General features: G+C 39.9%; 1 protein-coding gene across 1 annotated transcript in view; it reads right to left on the bottom strand.

Moving 5' to 3' along the window:
- LPAR1 (lysophosphatidic acid receptor 1) overlaps positions 1-19503 on the bottom strand; it is a 146732-nt gene that overhangs the window by 89067 nt on the left and 38162 nt on the right. Inside the window, exon 2 of the mRNA XM_012802345.2 lies at positions 4094-4252. Coding sequence (XP_012657799.1) covers positions 4094-4138 — 45 coding nt within the window. The 5' untranslated portion in view covers positions 4139-4252. The remainder of the gene's footprint in view (positions 1-4093; positions 4253-19503) is intronic.

Consider the following 19503-nt stretch of genomic DNA (forward strand, 5'->3'; position numbering starts at 1 on the left):
TCCCCAACATCCACAGGACATGAACCCATTAACTCAACCTAATGAACAGGTTCCTGTCTGCAAATACATCGTTGGAGCTTCCTTTGGGAAAGGAAGCTGTTTATCAGCATCTGGACTAGCAGAACTACGGATCAGCTACAAACAAACCGTCTTCCTGCTGCAGCCAGTCCAGCTTTGCTGTGGGGTTCACCTAGCTTTGTAAAAACTAGGTGTTCTCTCAGCAAGAGAAAACAAAAATCTCTCCTAAAGTCCAGGCAGAGTAAAGCAGACAATACAAACTTGTCCAGCTTCAAAGCACAAGGCCTATCTTTCACTAACTAAACAGTAATCCCAGCAGGAGTGACAATGGAAGCTTTCTTCCCTATTATTGTTTGAAACAATCACAAGCTATTTGGCTTGTATTAATTAGTTTATATGTAGTATTAGGCAGCACTGATTAGAAAAATGCTCTTTGTTAACAAATGAATAGAGTAACAAACGAAACCAGAAGCTTTTTTAAAAAATTGTTTGGGCCTTAGAAAAGGAGTTTCAGGCCTTTTATACTTGAATGTGGGTTTATCTTTACACGGGTCCCTGAATTCACTCCCACTCCGAAAGAATGCAAGTGGAGGTGCCAGACAATATCATGCTGAGCTGATTGAGCGAAGTGTATATTATACTTTGCCTAACGAGAAGCTGCATTGGAATTATTTTTACCTTCTCTGAGTCTGGGGAAGACTGATAGTAAGAGAGATGACCTCAATACAAGCTTGCGGGAAAGGATAAGGGCAAGTCAGCTCTGGGCTAAAATTTGTACAAATTACAGGCAAAGAGCTGACATATGCCAGAAGGCCCCTCAGTGACCAGAGGAACTTGGGAACCAAGTGACTCAATGGTCCACTGCTCTCCAGAACAGTTAAGTTACCGCTCTCTGTGACCTAACACCAGCGTTTACAGAGGGCTCCTTCCAAGTAGGCCTAGTGCCCCAACTATCAATGGCTATCACTGTCCTATCTACCAACCTGCTCAACAGAATTATCAAAAGTCAGGGTTTGAACCCAGGTCTAAGATTCCAAAGCCTAGGTAGCCATTAAATTAGACTACTCTTCAAGATCAATGTTAAACTCATTAATATAACTTCCAAGACCCTGCAAAATCTCCAACTGTATAACCTAACCCATTTAAGCTAATTCTAGCATTTGCCAATCTTTGAAGTGTAACTATTCCACTATCACTGATTTCAAGCTACAGCATTGAGTCAGCTCACAAAATTCCTGAAACCCTCCCCCCCCCCCCACCGCCACGCTGAGCCTGCAGAGGTGGCTCTGGGAACATCACCGCTAACAACCCCATGCCCCACTACATTGCAACTGTCCCAAACTAAATTCTAAATGCTGTGCTCTCTCGCTCACGCTCAGCTTGGGACGTTTGACATTCACACATGCTGCTTCTTCTCTTTTACCAAAATAACTTCTAGTCATTAGTTCCCAGCCTGGTGGTCTTCCTTCAAGAAACCTTTCCTGATCCTCCAAGTCTTTTCCAGATGTTCCACCTCACCCCTAGAACACCCACTACTTGCTGGGTCATCATTCGTGACACAGTGTTGGGCCTTCTTGCTTCCTTATCTGTGTATCTCCCACTCTACTTCTAAACTCTAGCAGGACCAAAGCCTCATTTCTTGTACCCCTAGGCCTGCCACAGGGCCCACTAAATAAACATTTTTGTTAACATGAATCAAGTAACATGTGCCTGACATTACTCTAAGTTTTATACAGATTATCTCATTCATTCCTTAAAACAACCCCAGGAGGCTGGCTCCACTATTGCCATGTTCATTTTGTGGGTGAGGCACTGAGAAGGTGAGCACCTGCCCCTCAGTCTCAGGTAATCAGTCAACATCAGAGCCAAGATTTCAACTCAGGCAGTGGGACTGGAGAGCTTCAAGGTACCCGTGTTTCTTAACCTTTTTTTTTCTTGTTCGTAACCCTAAAGAGAAAATTTTAAATAAATTTAAATTTTCCCTAAGGAGAAAAAATTGAATGCTAAGGAAGATTTTGTTGAGCAGGATTACACTCTGGAATGATTTTGCATCTCCCAAGATCTAATTTTTGCCCTGTTGAAATATTCCTTCCATAGGATATCTTAGGGCAATATACAGCTCTGTAGATAACCCCACGTTTTAACCACTGAGTGGTATTTGAATTTATTAAGTCTTTTCACTACTGGATATGCAGAAAATTTTGTAATTCTTGGTTTTTAACCAATGCCTCAATGAATCTTTCTATACACTCCTCCTTGAGTGAGTGTCTTTCTAACGTAGACACCAACCCAGGATCAGGGTATGTGTAAAGTATATAATTTTAATAGATACTGTCAAGTTACTCTCCAGAATAACCGTACCAGTTTACTTTCCCCCAGAGAAGTTACAAGAGTACACATGTCTCCCTGGTGTTTATTTAACAGAACCTCTTTCTACCTTGGGCAGTGTTAAGCATTTTAATTAGTAAGTCAGATAGAAGTATTTATATTACTCACCAGCTGATAGTAGCTTATGTAACAGGAAAGATATGTGGCTAAGATGATGCTGATGGAAAAAACGCTTACAAATGACAGCAGCAGGCCTGGGTGTTAGAATGCCTTGTCCTCAAAACCCGTTCCAGGGCCTAACTCATTTCACAAAACGCTAAGATTTGTTCCTACCTGGGAGGAGGTGCAGTGGACTTTGACATGGTGACCTCAGGTGAGAGGCAGGAAATCTCTTTACCCATCCTCCAAGTCTCTAAGGCACCACAAAAACTACTGAGAGTAAGGGGAACCAAAGAGGCCGAGTAAATGAAGTGTTGAAAGGGCAGTGATCCATCTACCAGTTAGAGAAATAAACACGATGACAGTAATTCTAAACATCCCAGAAAAAAAATACACTAAAAGCTTAAAGAACTGCAGGAACTTTATCCATATGATAAAATCCCCAGGTCTTTCAGAGGACAAAAAAAAAGTTTATAACAAAAGAAGTAAAAAAAAAAAAATCCCCCTTTTTGGCTTTTTCCCTTTCTTTTTTCCCTTCCTCACAAACATATACACCTCTACCTGCATTACAGACAAAACTGAAGAGCCCACAAATTGCTAAGGAAAAAAAGTATGAAACAACGTTGTGTATCATCAAGGTTCAAATTTCAATCGATAAGGCTTTTTCTTGAAGGTAGACTTTTTTTTCTTTAACCTTGGCCTAAAAATGGTTCTTATAAATGAGAAGGGAGGTCATACTCTAGAAAGAGAAAAAGATAAAAGAATAAATAGAGAACTGTACTTACTGAGCACATATACTTCATATATGTTCTATTGCTGAATCCGTATAACAATAGTGTGAGCTACGATTGATTACATGAGAAGAAATTAAAGCCGAGAGAGGTGAGCATTCCTGAGGCTCTTTATCCGGCAATCAGGGGAACGGGGCTGTGAACTGAGGCCTAACAACCCCAGAGTCTATGTCCACGTTGTACCATGTAACCCACTGAACAAGAAGGAGTTCAGTAAGTACTCAACTAGATCAGGTTGTAAAATAATCTAAACAATGAATGTCCCAACCACATTCCTGCTCTTCACAGCACTGAGAAAGTAACTCCTGTGATTGCTGTTCAGAAGCTTCTAGAATTGCATTTTGCTTGCAAAGTTCCTAGAACAGGTCAAGGCAAAGTGATAATTACGAGAGGAAGACAATAAGAGAGCACCCAGAAAACTTGTTCTAAGATTAGAACTATTCTGAAATAATTTTATTAAACCCAAGAAAAGCCAAGCGTGGAAAATGGCAGGATTTACTAACGAGTTATCTTGATTTAGAGCTTGACGCCTAGAGTAACAGGCTAGCCAGGCTCTGAAAATCAAGGCCCCCTATGAACAGAGGCCAGTTCACTAAAATCACTTGTTCATTGTTCCAGCTGCTTTCTGAACGAAATGGCATCTCACTCACAAAAGCACCATTATCCACAAAGACCCACCAAATGATAATGAGAGAAATATACATGATCCCGAGTGTCAAGCATACATCCTTAAAGTCAAGTTAAATATTCGACAGAACTATGATTAGCTCACCCCGATGCTAGTCTGGGTCACTCACCTGGGGCTGTGTAATGACAGGAGTGGAGGGAGAGGCAGCGGCCATGACGGCTCTGTAGTGTGGGCGGTGATCAGGCCCCAGCTCTCCGGTGCAGGACACGGGAATCAAGTTCTCGTGCGTGCTGATCAGATCGAGGTCATGCTAGGAGAAACTGTGTACCTGGAAAAGGATAGGAACACCCACATTTAGTGTATGAGGACAAGCACATGGCAGTGAAGTACCACCGGCCGGAGGAGGCAAAACTCCCTATACCAAGTGTCAAATACTAGGTTAATGAAAAGAGGAACCAGGTAGAGAAGATCTAAGATCTAAAAGCTATGCTTTCTGTACTCTTAATCAAGTGATGTTAAGTGGGTGTATTTTCATAGGTTTGGATCCAATTCTGAGCACCACCTCACTGTTTTGGGAAGGCAGCTTCAAGTTACAGAGATGGGGAGGGTGAGCCATGGGGAGAAGCCATCCTGTCATTAAACAACACAGGAAATGAATGGTCCACAATTGACAGCTGACAGATATTCACAGGGGCAAAGGGAGTACAGTAGCCCCCCCTTCTCTGAAGGGGACACATTCCAAGATCTCCAGTGGATGCCTGAAACCGTGGATAGCACTGAACCTTGTATACAACAGGGACTATGGATAGCACGGAACCTTGTATACAACAGGGACTATGGATAGCACTGAACCTTGTATACAATAGCTACTGAAGGGGACACATTCCAAGATCTCCAGTGGATGCCTGAAACCATGGATAGCACTGAACCTTGTATACAACAGGGACTATGGATAGCACTGAACCTTGTATATGACAGCTACTATGTGACCAATGAGTAAGGAGCGTACACACTGTGGGTAACCTGAGCAAAGAAATGATTTCACCTCAATATGGTGGGAGATTTCATCATGCTACTCAGAGCAGCAAGCAATTTAAAGTTCTGGAATTCTTCCATTTAATATTTTTGGACTGAGTTTGGCTGTGTGTAACTGAAACTGTGGACAGAGAATCCGCACACGAGGGTGGACTACACCATCCAGTGGTTAGTGAGCACCCAGTTCAACCCTAGCGATCTGCAGATGAAAACCTGAGGCTTGGATTAGAGACAGGACTAGAATTATGCATTTAGTTAATGGTACAACAAAGGCCTATAGCAAAAACCCCAACTTCCAGTCGAGCATGAAACAGAAAGTAAGCGCTTCCACGTTTACCTTTTCTCAAGGAACCTAGTTACCATTTTCAAGATTAAAGAAACTTCCACATTACAGGAGTTGGTCAGAAGAGTCAGAGTCTCAGACAGGCAGGTGAGGAGCTTTGTAAATCAGACTTCCACACGTTTTTACCTTTCTAAAATCCTCCTCACAGCCTTAAAAAGAGGATGTTAAGTAAACACAAAGTATAACCAGATCTTCTCTTACTGATATTCATTAATAAACCTCAGAGCCCTGGCTCACACCTGTAATCCTACCACCCTGGGAGACATAAATAGGAGGATCGCTTGAGGTCAGGAGTTCAAGACCAGACCTGAGCAAGAGCAAGACCCCCCATTTCGCCTAAAAATAGAATTAGCCAGGCATGGGGCACAGGCCTGTAGTCCCAACTACTTGGGAGGCTGAGGCAGGAGGATCTCTTAAGCCCAACAGTTTGAGGTTGCTGTGAGCTATGACGACACCATTGCACTCTCGTCTTACAACAGAGAGAGACTCTCCCAACAAAAACATAAAAAATTCAGAACGATACTAAATTCCCCACAGTAAAGTATGGCCCTACCGTTCCAAAGCCTTATCTGATTGTTTCCACATTGCAATTTAGTCCAGAAGGTAAACATTTTTCATTTTAAGAAAAATTTGGTCACGTTTATATGGATGGAATTGGAAAATGTTCTTCTTAGCAAAGTATCTCAAGAATGGAAGAAAAAGTATCCAATGTACACAGCCCTACTTTGAAACTAATTCATAGCTTTTATAGGAATGTCATAACCTAATTATAGCCTTAGAATATGGGAAGGGGATGGGAGGGGGAGGTGATGGGGGTGGATGGGGGGAGGGAGGGAGATTGGTGGGGTCACCTCTATAGTTTACCTTACAAGAGTACAAGTGAATCTTTCTAAAAGCAGAGTATGAACATTTTAACTCAATAACTAAGAAAATGACATGAAGGTTATGTCAACCAGTTTGATGAGAGTATTTCAAAATGTATATAAAAACACTACACTATACCCCATGATTGCATTAATGTACACAGTTATGCTATAAGAAATTTAAAAAAAAGAAAAGACAAATTTGATAATTATTTTAAGAAAACTTCTTTGATTTTCATACCACTCGGCAGTATCCTTTTCTTCATTCAAAAGCTATCTATTTAGCATCTACAGAGAACTAGAGACACAATGAGTAAGACTGAGCCAGCTTCTGCCTTCAGGGAACTTCTCTCTATACACAAACTTTCTGGTTTCATCAACATGCAAAATGATACCTGAACACTTCTAAACTACTAGAAGATGAGACTTTTTAGAATAGTAAAAGTAATGAACCACAGAGATCACAAGATCCAAGTTTTGTGCAGTAGAAGAGGTAGAACTGAACATTTAATCCTGGTACCCTGTGTTGGCCAAGTGATGCTGGCCAAGTCACCAGCTAAGCTTTTCAATCTAGGTTTGATAGATCATAGAAGTTAAACTTAGGCGCCACCCGTACCTCAATCAGCAGGCCGCCGGCCAAGTACACCTAGAGTGGCGGGTTCAAACCCAGCCCGGGCCTGCTAAGCAACAATGACAACACAACCAAAAAATAGCCGGGCATTGTGGTGGGCACCTGTAGTCCCAGCTACTTTGGGAGGCTGAGAAAAGAGAATCGCTTAAGCCCAAGAGTTTGAGGTTGCTGTGAGCTGTGATGCCATAGCACTCTACCCAGGGTGACAGCTTGAGTCTCTGTCTCAAAAATAAAAAGGAAGTTAAATATAAACTTTAAATTCTAATTTTTATCTGTTCTTGTGTATTATTCATCATACTATAGTTTTGACCATTTTAGGTTCTAATTTAGAATTAGAATTAGTTTAGAATTGCTGAATCTCCTAATTGCTTCTCTTCTGTTAGAGTGATTATTTTTATTAACAAATAAATAGTAAAATTCTCAAGCTATCTTGGCTTAACATTCAACATAGAATTCATTCCATACCTGCCCTGAGATGATACCAATGATCTCCTTAGTCCCGGTTTTAGGAAAAAAAAAAAAAAAACTGCACAGGAAAAAGGTGTTAAATGAACAGCACAGGAAAAAGCTATATGTACACAAAGATTCCTTTTCTTTTTCATAATGACTCCAAGTGCCATGCCTACTCCAAGAAAATTACAGGACTGCAGGGAACACTGTTTATACTAAACTTATTTCTGGCATCATCTGTGGCCATGCCTACTTTCATTTTTCTTCTCTCCTATACATGTATAGTTGCCATTATCTTGCTCTTTTGTACGTGAGATAGACAGATGAATATGTCAATAGCATTGTAACTAAAAAACACAAAAATGGGTAAGGTTCGAGTCTTAAAAACTCATACTGTGCACTTGGGTCCAATATCCTTTTAGCTAAGCTAAGTCATTAAGCAAGTTAACCAGAATATTTTTAAGATTCATAATACAGAGAGTCGGCTAAAAGAAAGGCAGATACAACCACCTAGCTTGTAGTAAAGAAAGGGATATAGGAATAGATGTGAGCCCAAAGTAAACGTGCTCTATCACATCACTGCTAGCAACAGGAGAGGGAACAATGGGAGACTGGGATCTAATGGAAGCCCACCAGATGCCAAGCATTTCACATAGAGTTTGAGGCAGAGGTCGTTAACCCATTTCATAGAGGAGACACCTCTGAAAGGTTATGCAATATACACACAGTCACACAGCCAGGGAGTAAGTCAGGGGAGATCTGAACCAGGACCGACTCGATGGCCCATGTTCTTTCTAGAGACCAACTCTCCAACTGACAGAAAATTAAGAAGAGATGGGAAGTACATGGAATCTTTAAACAGAAAGGAAATGAAGAAAGGAGGAGGAAAACCAGATGGCCTGCAGAGTAACTCCAAAACAGAGAACCTGGTGCTGTTCTCATCTATATAAAACTTCAATAATGTGACCCTCAGCCAGGCATGGTGGCTCATGCCTGTAATCCTAGCACTCTGGGAGGCTGAGGTAGGTGGATTGCCTGAGCTCAGGAGTTCAAGACCAGCCTGAGCAAGAGCGAGACCCCATCTCTAAAAATAGCCAGGCATTGTGGTGTATGCCTGTAGTCCCAGCTACTCGGGCGGCTGAGGCAAGGGAATCACTTGAGCCCAAGAGCTAGAGGTGCTGTGAGCTATGACACCACAGCACTCCACCAAGAGTGACAAAGTGAGACTGTCTCCAAAAAAAAAAAGTGATCTTGATTTTATGTTTCATTAAGATGCCTAATAAGATGTAATATTGTTAGATTCATATTTTCAAGAAGAAAATGAGACAAAAAATTAACTGCCTTTCCCTAAAACATTTGCAACCTCATTTTGATCCTTTTGTGGAACCCATTTGTACATTATGAAAACTCTTTATAAAATAGTCTATGGTTACTTAACTCTGGCAAATACAAGGGGCTAAACAACATTAGTTCAAAGATAAAAATCAACCCCCTAGGGAGTAACTACATCTATGAAATCTGTTTACTTCCCAACTTTCCTTTTTTTTTTTTTTTTTTTTTTGAGACAGAGCCTCAAGCTATTCCCCTGGGTAGAGTGCTGTGGCAACCTCCAACTCCTGGGCTCAAGTGAGTCTCCTGCCTCAGCCTCCCAAGTAGCTGGGACCACAGGTGCCCACCACAACACCCGGCTATTTTTTGGTTGCAGCCGTCACTGTTGTTTGGCGGGCCCAGGCTGAATTCGAACTCGCCACCTTAGGTGTATGTGGCTGGCGCCTTAGCCGCTTGAGCCACAGGCGCTGAGCCTACTTCCCAACTTTCTTAAAAAACTGCACAGATCATGGAACTAGACAAGACAAAAAAAGACAAAATCCTAAGTAATAATACCATTCAGTCTCCAACTAAATAAGCCGGTTCCCTTTGGCAGACTACCTCCATCCCTTATCAGAGCCACAGACGATCAACTATAGAGCTGAACAAGAATTCTTAAGGAAACTCACCCCGCTGAACTCCTCCATGTGCTTGAATATCTGTTCCGTAAGTCTGCTAACCTGCCCTCAACCTAGCTCGCCATTTCCTTTGCCTGAGCTTCAAAACTGTATTTCACCCACGGAAAACCACAAACCAGTATGGGTTTGCCCCACTGACCTGAGTCTCTCTGGTTGCCCTGGGGCTATTACTGGGGCTCCTTTACTCCCCTTCCCTACTTATCTCCACATTTTAGTCTCCTAGATCTTCTAATCTGCATTGCTCTTCTTAAAACCATAAAAATACCTCTAATGCCTCTCACTTGCAAAAAAAAAAAAAATGAGCTTGGGCGGCACCTGTGGCTCAGTGAGTAGGGTGCCAGCCCCATATACCCAGGGTGGCAGGTTTGAACCCGGCCCCCACCAAACTGCAACAAAAAAACAGCCGGGCATTGTGGCAGGCACCTGTAGTCCTAGCTACTCAGAAAGCTGAGGCAAGAGAATCACCTTAGCCCAAAAGCTGGAGGTTGCTGTGAACTGTGACACCACAGCACTCTACTGAGGGTGACAAAGTAAGATTCTGTCTCTAACAAAAAATGAGCTTGACCACTTATTTCTTTACTGGGCCACTCATCTATTTCCCTTCAGCCACTGGTTATGAATTAATATCTTCCCTCTACAATTCAAATCACATATATAAGATACAATTCCTAAATAAGAAAGCAACATAGACTAATTTCTCTGTGCCAGATTACCAAATACATGGCCAGTGGATTATAAGTCCAGAAAGTATCCTGAGTCAGCACTGGAAATGGCAGATGGATCCCAACTGTTGCTTAAATTTCCAGAACTATGTACTGGAAAAAGAATTGATGTGGGAGGCTGACAAAAGAGCTGGGCTGACACGACATTCATGGGAATCTGCAACTGCATGGACAGAAAAATAAGCCAATGAGAGGCCAGTAAACCCATAATGATACCCCTAGTTTAGAGGGACGGGAGCTGAGGAAAAACCAAGCCAGGGAGATTTGGGGGTACATATAAAATACATTCACTCCTTTAAAAGGGTTCCTGGCTCCCGAAGCCAAGCCAGCATGCAACCTGGCTGCACTTACTTCTCATTTACATGTGACCATGATGACTGCCACAAAAAACACCATGAGATGGCTTCTGGCAAGGGCAGTCTTGTCAACTGACAATGACCTTGATACTGAGTGCCAAATACCTAAAAGAAAGTCCCTGGTGGAGAGCACAGAGAGAAAGGAGGAGGGAGGGATGGGTAGGGAATACCGGAGAGAGGGAAGGAGGGAGGGGGCTGGGGTCTTGGTGTGTGCCACACCTTTTGGGGGTAAGACACGATTGTGAGAAGGACTTTACCTAACAAATGCAATCAGTGTAACCTGGTTTCTTTTACCCTCAATGAATCCCCAATAATCAATTTAAAAAAAGGGGAAAAAAAGGCATCAAATAATTAACTCCCCCCCACCCACCCAAAAAAAGAAAGTCCCTGGTTTGAAGCAACCTTCTCTGATGACTTCTGGAGCTGATGCTGGCTCCCTCCCCAGGCCTCACAGGAAGATGAATTTCTAATTGGTAAGTTAATCTACTACAAATCTAACCTTTTTCTTTCATCTGGGCTTGAGTCAAATGGTGACTCACATAAGTCTCCTGAAAGAACATGGCCCAATACCCAAAATTGAATACACACTGACTTCTCTCTCTGAGGATAAGCAGTGGAGAAAAATACAAATCCACTAGGCAAATGAAATGGGAGAAAAAAAAAGGGAAGATTCTAGAATGAGAGCAAATACTTCCTTAAGAAATAGGTGTACTACATAAAAGAGAAAAGTTTAGAAAATTTCTAGCTCATGTTCTTACAATGCCTAAGGACACAGCAGCATCTTTGAACATGGTGCAGGCACTCAAGGAGTGAAATGTGAGCTCAGAAAAGAATTTACATTAACCAGAAAAAAGAAAATCTAAGTTATGTACTTTAATGGAAACAACGAATAAAGCAGAGAACAGAAGATAAAACAAAGCAGAAAATAAAATTAGTGAAGCAGAAGATGAATCAGACCTTCCAGCAGAGAGAAAAGCTACATGGGTAAAGATTTTATTTTTTTCTTTATTAAATCATCGCTGTGTACATTAATGCAGTCATGGGGTACAGTGTGCTGGTTTTGTATACAATTTGAAATATTTTCACCAAACTGGTTAACATAGCCTTCATGGCATTTTCTTAGTTATTGTGTTAAGACATTTATATTCTGCATTTAGAAAGATTCATATGTACCCTTGTAAGATGGATCATAGGTGTGGTCCCACCAATCACCCTCCCACCACCCAGCCTCTGCCCTCCCTTCCCCTCCCTCAAGCCTTCCTCCCCAGTACAAATTAGATGAACAAAAAGTACTGAACGAGGAGAGAAGAAGCCATCAATGATGAAATTACAAAAGGATCAATTTATCCTGAAAATTTTAGAAAACTGTTACAGCAGGTAAGGGCAGGAATGGAAAACCAAATACCTCACGTCCTCATCACTTATAAGTCAGAGACAAGCTATGGGTACACAAGGGCACACAGAGTGACACACCGGACATTGGAGGCTGAGAAGGAGGGAAGGCAGGAGGGGGATGAGGAAAGAAAAACTGTCAGGTGCAAGGTACATCCTGAAGGTGATGGGCACACTGAAAGAACAGATGTCCCACGGTACAATTCAGCCATGTATCCAAAAATCATATGTATTCCTAAATCTATCAAAATATTTTTTTTAAAAGGAAATATATTACAGATGTATAACAATTTAGGTCAAATGAGGAAAACTTTCAAACTTGTGTATCAGTCTTCAGAGAGCTCTGTAGAACAACCCTAAACCTCAAACCTAGAGGAACAAGATGAGCTATAGAAAGGCCAGAGCTATAGCTTGTCTTTCTTAGTACCTGGTTTCCCGCCCCCCCCCCCAAAAAAAAAAAGCCAAATCTGAGCATCTGGGGCTAGTCTTATATCATTAAGGCCTGAGACTGGGAATATTTTCTCTCTGGAATTGGAGCAGATAAAAAAAAAAAATTAGCAATGTAAGAAGATATTGCACTCATTGAAACAAACCCAAGATGTTTAAAAATAGTCGTTCAAAATTCTAAAATGGTTGATTGCATAGAAGTGTGTGATCAGACCGGTGTGATTAGCCTCTGGGAGGGAGACGAGATGGAGAGATGTTGGTCAAAGGATACATAGTATGGCTGGATAGGAGGAATAAGTTCAAGAGATCTATTGCACAGCCTAGCGACTATATAAATAAAAAATCCTCTAGGATATCAGAAAAAGGGTAGGACAGACTCATAAACAAAGGTTGATCACAATTCAGAAACTCTTCAGTCTTCTCAACAGCAACCCTAAAGGCTAGAAGACAATGAAGCAGTGAAGAAAGTAACTGACCACCTAGAATTCTACTAGAAGATATTCTTCTGCCAAGCAGGGAGGAAACTAAGAAAAAGGCTGGCACGTGGTACAGGAAACAGGAGTCCAATACTGGAGAAAAACAAAGAGAATTCCTGACATAACTTTGAAGGAAGATCCAGGGGGATGATAAGAAAACTCAGAAGGTAGACGTGACAGAATAAATGTCCATCTGGATATATCAAGAGCAGATTTCCAACCGTGAGAGCATTTGGAATTGAATGAGTAATAAACATACAAAAAAACAGGCAAACATCAAAACCATGATTAACTTAAAGGAGAACAAAATATCTGCATGAGAGGAGGATTCATAGGATTCTACACAGCTCAGGTATGAATGACGTTAGTGAGGTCATCAGCACATAACACTGAATAGCGGCCTAGTCAAAATCACGACCTAACCACCTGTAGGAGGAGGCACAGGTCAGCAGTGTGCATATGGTACACCTTCCACGTGGTAAAACTATAGTTATTCAAAGTCAAAGAGTCAAAGGAAAAATCTTAGAGTTCCACAACATATATAGATTTCCAAACAACCTATTGTACACAGCAAAAAAAGAATTTAAAAAGTAAAAATCTGAAGGATCTGATGAAAATATCAAATGATGCCACTAAAACATGGTAGCTCCAGTGAAGACAAAGTGGGAGGGAGGGTGGAGGGATGTCTCTTTCTTAGCAAGCCTCGTAGAGCCTCTGACACTTCAAATTACAAACATCTGTCATAATTTGTGGCAACGTGGATGAGCCTGGAGGACATTGTGTAAAGTGAAAGGAGTTAGGCACAGAAAGATAAATACCACATGTTCTCATTCATGTGAGAGCTGAAAAAATTGATCTCATAGCAGTAGAAAGTTTAACAGTGGTTACTAGAAAGGGAAAGTAGAAACAGAGAGAAGTTGGTTAAGGGATAGAAAACTACACCTGGTCTAGAAGAAATAAGCTGTCACTAGTGTTCTGAAGAACTGTAGGGTGAATTCAGCAATCTGTTGTATCTTTTAAGGAGCCAGAAGAGAGATGTTGGATGTTTCCAAAACAAAGAAATGATAAAGGTTTGAGATGATAGATACGCTGATTACCCTGATTTGATTATTACACATTGTATACATGTGACATATCATATTGGATACATATATGCCCTTAAGGATGTATAATTACTATGTCAATTAAAAATCATATTTTTAAAAAAGTAGAAGAAAAAAATACCAGATACCATTTAATTTCATCTATAAATAACCCAGCATTAGATATACACAGATAATGTCAGTAGCTCAGCCTATTAACTATATTTAGCTATTTTGTCCTCAAAACAAAAGCTCCTTAAAAAGAAATTACCTTTCCATAATCGCACTTAAACAATTCACCAAAGGTACTTGATATCATCAAATATTCAGTTAGCTTGTAAAAAGCTTAGAGTAATATTTATATTATGAACATAGTAACAGTGATAACTACCATTATTTACCAAACAAATATCTACTATATATATTTTTTAATTATGAGAAGAAAGGGGAATCCTTGTATACTCTTGGTGGGGACATAAATTAGTACAACCGCTATAGAAAACAGTAGGGACATTCCTCATAACAGAATGACACTATGATCCAAAAGTCCTACCACTCACCATTTATCAGATGGAAATCAGTGTACTGAAGAAATACCTGCACCCCCATGTTGACTGTAGCACTACTGACAATAGCCAAGATATGAAATCAACCAAGGTGTCCAACAACAAATAAATGGATAAAGAAAAGGACATATACGTGATGGAATACTATTTGGCCATTAAAAAGAATTCGCAGTGACACAGAGGGAAGTAGAAGACATTATGTTAAAAGAAATAAGCCAGCCACAGAAAGACAAATATCACATGTTCTCATTCATATGTGGGAGTGAAAAGTACAGATCTCATGAAAAGAAACAGTAGATTGGTGGTGATCCGAAGTTGGGAAAGATAACAGGGAGGGAGATGAGAGGTTGATTAATGGAGACAAAAATACTGTTAGATAGAAGGAATAAAATCTAGTGTCCGGTGATTCACTAGGGTGAACCAATTACCCTAAATATCCCAATTACCCTGATTTGACTGTTGCACATTCATAAATCTATCAAAATATCACATGGACCCTGAAAACATATACAATTATGTATCAATAAAAATTATATATGGTTAAACATATATATAGGTTAAATATAAGAAAAATTAATGTGACCGCTGAAATTAAAAATTTATAACTACAAAAGATACAAGTGCCATGGCAGAAAAACCAAGTTGATGCATGGAACACTGACTTGGGGGAAAGCACATGTGATTATAATGATGGAATTCACTAGATTAGAGATTATGGAGACGAAGCACAGAAAATAAAGCTACAACAGAAAAACAACTGGCATACAACTAAAGTACACTTTCCTAAGTCTTACAACTCAAACATTAAAAAAAAAAAAAAAAACTAAATTAAAAAGAGCTGAGCAGCCATTTCTCCAAAGAAGATATACAAATGCAACTAATTATCAGGGAAATACATATCAAAGCTATATCACACCTCATATCCATTAAGATGGTCATTATCAAAGAAAAAAAAAACCAAAGGAAAAAAATTGTTGAGTGAGGATATGAAGAAATTGGAACCTTTGTATACTTGGGATCATAAAATGGTGCAGTCACTCTGGAAAGCAGGGATAGAGGTTCTTCATGAAATTACATATGATCCAGCAATCCCGTTTCTGGGTACAGACTGTTGAACATCCCTGGTTAACCACCTCCCTACACGGACCACTTCCTTAAGTCGACCTAATTTTCACAGACTAGACATGTATTGCATGTACGTACATGTACAGTAGGCCTAGTTCCTTATGTATATATTCCATACCTCTGTATGTTGACCAGTTTGTTACAGACCCTTGGATGGTCAACTTACAGAGGTTCTAAAGTATATCCAAAAGAACTGAAAACAAGACCTTAAAGAGATATTTGTGTACTCAGGTCCACAGCAGCATTATTCACAGTAGTCAAGAGGCAGAAGTAACCCGCGTGTCCAACAGGGATGAACAGATATAAGCAAAAATTATATACACACAGAATGAAATATTATTCTGCCTTAAAAAGAAATTCTTGCACATGCTGCAACATGGATGAGCCCCAAAGATATTACGCTAACTGAAATAAGCAGTCACAAAAAGACATAAGGTAAGCTACGTCAAATTCATAGAGACTTTCTGTACAACAGTGGTTGCCAGAGACCATGGGGAGGGAAGAATGGGAAATTGTTTAATGAACACAGAGCTTCAGTTTTATAAGACGAAAAGAATTCTGAAGATCGTTTGTACAACAGTGTGAATGATGGTAGTACCTAAAACTACTGAACTGTGCACTTTAATCGGAGGATAAATTTTGTTATGTGTATTTTATTGCAATTTTTTTTAAAGTGCTTACCACATTACAGGAAAAAATATGAAATAATCTACATTTGAAACACAGGCTTAAGTTACTAAGCTTCAAAAGTTTAAAAAAAAAAAATCCTATTAAAAATAACCAAGTGGAGGGCGGTGCCTGTGGCTCAAAGGAGTGAGGCGCCAGCCCCATATGCCGGAGGTGGCGGGTTCAAACTCAGCCCCGGCCAAAAACTGCAAAAAAAAAGTGGGATTTAAAAAAAAAAAAAAAATCAACTCTGAGCTGGCCACAGCCATCATCCTGACCCTAACAGGTGACAGACAAAGGGACAAATTTCAAGATTTTGTCAGAAATACGAATGACTCAGAAATTCTTCATTTAGCTGACCTGTTGTTTACTTGTTTATCACAAGAACATGGCACTTTCAGATATAAGCAGGATGTATTTCTCCCTGAAAACTCCACTCAACATCTTAATATAATTACTCATTTGACCAATCAAAAGAATGTGCTCAGGAGAACTTTAACAACAGCATCCTGTCAATCCAGGCAAACCCAGAATGCCTATGATCATAATGGTGACAAAAAAAGAATGCACTATAACTCCTGTGGGAAAATGGTCATGCAACCAAAATACATATAATTAATTAGCTAAGATGAAAACTCCAGAAAAACCCCAAGAAAAAGGAGAAAATGCTTCACTTTTTAAGAAAGGAGCCAACTGATACTGTTTTATTTCTAAAGCTCATAGAATTACAATTTCAAATATAAAGAACCAAAATGGAAAAAGAAAGGGGAAAACACAGTGACAAAGGAATGGCCAGGCTAAACTTTTCATCCGGGCTACCTATCCTTACCACTGCCTCCTAGAAAAACAGTGCAGCAAATGGTCCAGCTGGGATGGAGGAAGCCCTGATCACTTTCAGAGTCCATTTGCTTCACAGGCAGAGTCAGAACAAAGAAATTAAAAAGGACATGAGAAACCAAATAAGTTCCTCATGCTTTGTTTTAAAATGCTATCACCACCTGTGGCTGCAGAAATTTTCCTCCTCAGAGGATCAGGCCTAAGATCTCACTTCAACATATTCACAGAAGATGATATAGTTCATGTTCGTAAATCTTTCCTTTTCCACTTACAGGATCAGTTTTTCCATCTGCTTCTCCAGCTTTTCAGTCAGACCTTTTATTCTAAATTTGGACTAAAAGTCTATCCTCCTTTCCACCTGGCCCAGAGCTGATGCACTCATAGGAGAACTACAAGTAGCCCGTCCTGCTCACATCAACTGCAGAAAGAGAAACAATTAACATAATCACAGGATCTGGCATGTATTTCATCAGTTCAGAGTCCAGGATTCTAGAAAACAGCCAAAACTTATGTAAATAAACTCACTGTCTCAAGCTCAGATCTCTGAGTATGAGAAAAACAAACTCAAGTGTGATCTGTCATGAAGGAAGAGAGAAAGAAGGAACAGGATCTTCATTTTAAGGGGGAGCAAAGGAATAGGAGTCAACAAAGACTGAGAAAATCCTCCTGAAAAGTAGGGGAAAAAAAGAAGAAAAAGTAGAAAAATTATACTTTTGGGGTAAGAAACAAACTTTGTACTTCCCTTATTCTTTCCAGAGTTCAAGGTCCACAATGTCTGAATTCTTGATCTTCTTAGTATCTGTATGCCGCAACCCTCAGCCATTGGCACAGGGGCCCAGAGCAATGCAAAGATAAATGGGAACTGCCATTCCCACCTTGGGGGGAAGGAACTTAAAGGATAGGATATATATATATATATACACACATATACATTATTTTTTAAGAGATGGGGTCTCACTCTGTTGCCCAGTCTAGAATGCTGTGGCACTGCATTATAGCTCACTATAACCTCCAACTCCTAAGCTCAAGCAAGCCTCCCCACTCATCCTCCCAGGGGACTACAGGCACATGCTGCCATGCCCAGCTAAGTTTCTTTTTCTTTTTTATCTTATTATGGATCTTACTATGTTACCCATGCTGGTCTCAAACTTCTGGCCTCAACCAGTCCTCCCACCTTGGTCTCCCAAAAGGCTGGGATGACAGGTGTGAGCCACCACACCAGAACAAAACATGTATATGGAGGAACACTTAAGATGGGAGCACTGAGCCGAGCCATGGTGTTTTCAGTCCATAGTTCAGGATGAGGAGAATTACAACTTCTATAACCAAGCCTCAGGCAAGCTAGCCTATTCCAATCACAGCAGACAGAGGAGTCTTGGAAGATACCTCTTCCATCTAAACTATGCGCATGTTTCTAAGATCAGAAGGCATTCCCAAATGGCCTAAAATAGGATGAATATGAATTTACAGTATTCACATTGGTGGAGATGAAGGGAAGAGAAATCAGAAAAAAAGAAAAAAAGAGAGAGACCAAATAGGGATGGGGGCAAAGTGTCAAAATAGCCAGTCAGAATAAAGAAGTCTGTGGCTGTAATTAAAATGAGTCAGCCCCAAATAACAGTTTCCAACAGCAAAGGGTTCTGGGGACAGAGACATCTAATATAACTTAAGGTTTTAAGTAGTTTAAAATTCAAGCACCTTTAGGAGAATAAATCAAAATCAATACTAAGTGCCCGAATTGAAGGATAGTGATTTAAAACTGCACCTCGGCTTAAGAAAGTTAACGCTGAACAGATAGTTTTCTGATGTGTTTGTACACAATGGGGGAAAATAGATGCTCAAATATATATAGGATGCCACAAAATGATGTACATTTTAAGAAAGAAAAAACCTGTATTAAATCTGTCATACATAAGTCACATTTGACTTGTGCAATTACAAGAAGAGGTGCTCAACATGACCTGTATTCATCTTTTGTTTTCTGCATATATTATTATAATTTTAATACGGTTTTTCTTAATATAAGTTTAATACAGTTTTTTATCAAAATCTGTATACATTTTTTGGCACCCTCTGTATTTCTAGTGGAGGGGCAATTGTTAAAATCTTTCTGGAAAGCATTATGGATGTGTGTACGTATGGTTTACATCAAGAATCCAAAAAGAAAAAATGCTGAATCGGAAAGTATATAACTCCACTAATACGAATTTATACTGTGGAAAGAATTTTGAGAGCACAGATTTTGCTACAAGAATGTTTAATGCAGTATCACGTATGAAAGGAAAATTTTAGAAACAATTTAGGCATCTAATAACACAGTACTTGCCAAATGAGTTATTATAATTATTTTTACAGGTGATTCAACTTTATACAGCCAATAAAATTAAATCGTATTGAAATTTTCATCTATCCATTCCCTAGTTGGGAAAATACACAGAAAAAAAACACACATGCACATGTATTATACCCTGAGGCATTTTAATTTTCTACAGAAAAATAACGTACAGGGCTAAGATGAAGTAACAGAGAACAGATAAAACAGTCTGTCTAAACAACTATAAAAATAACATGTACAAAATCCT

The sequence above is a fragment of the Otolemur garnettii genome, unplaced genomic scaffold (genome assembly GCF_000181295.1).
Source record: "Otolemur garnettii isolate 467f Iridium unplaced genomic scaffold, OtoGar3 scaffold00014, whole genome shotgun sequence".
Classification (NCBI taxonomy): Eukaryota; Metazoa; Chordata; class Mammalia; order Primates; family Galagidae; genus Otolemur; species Otolemur garnettii.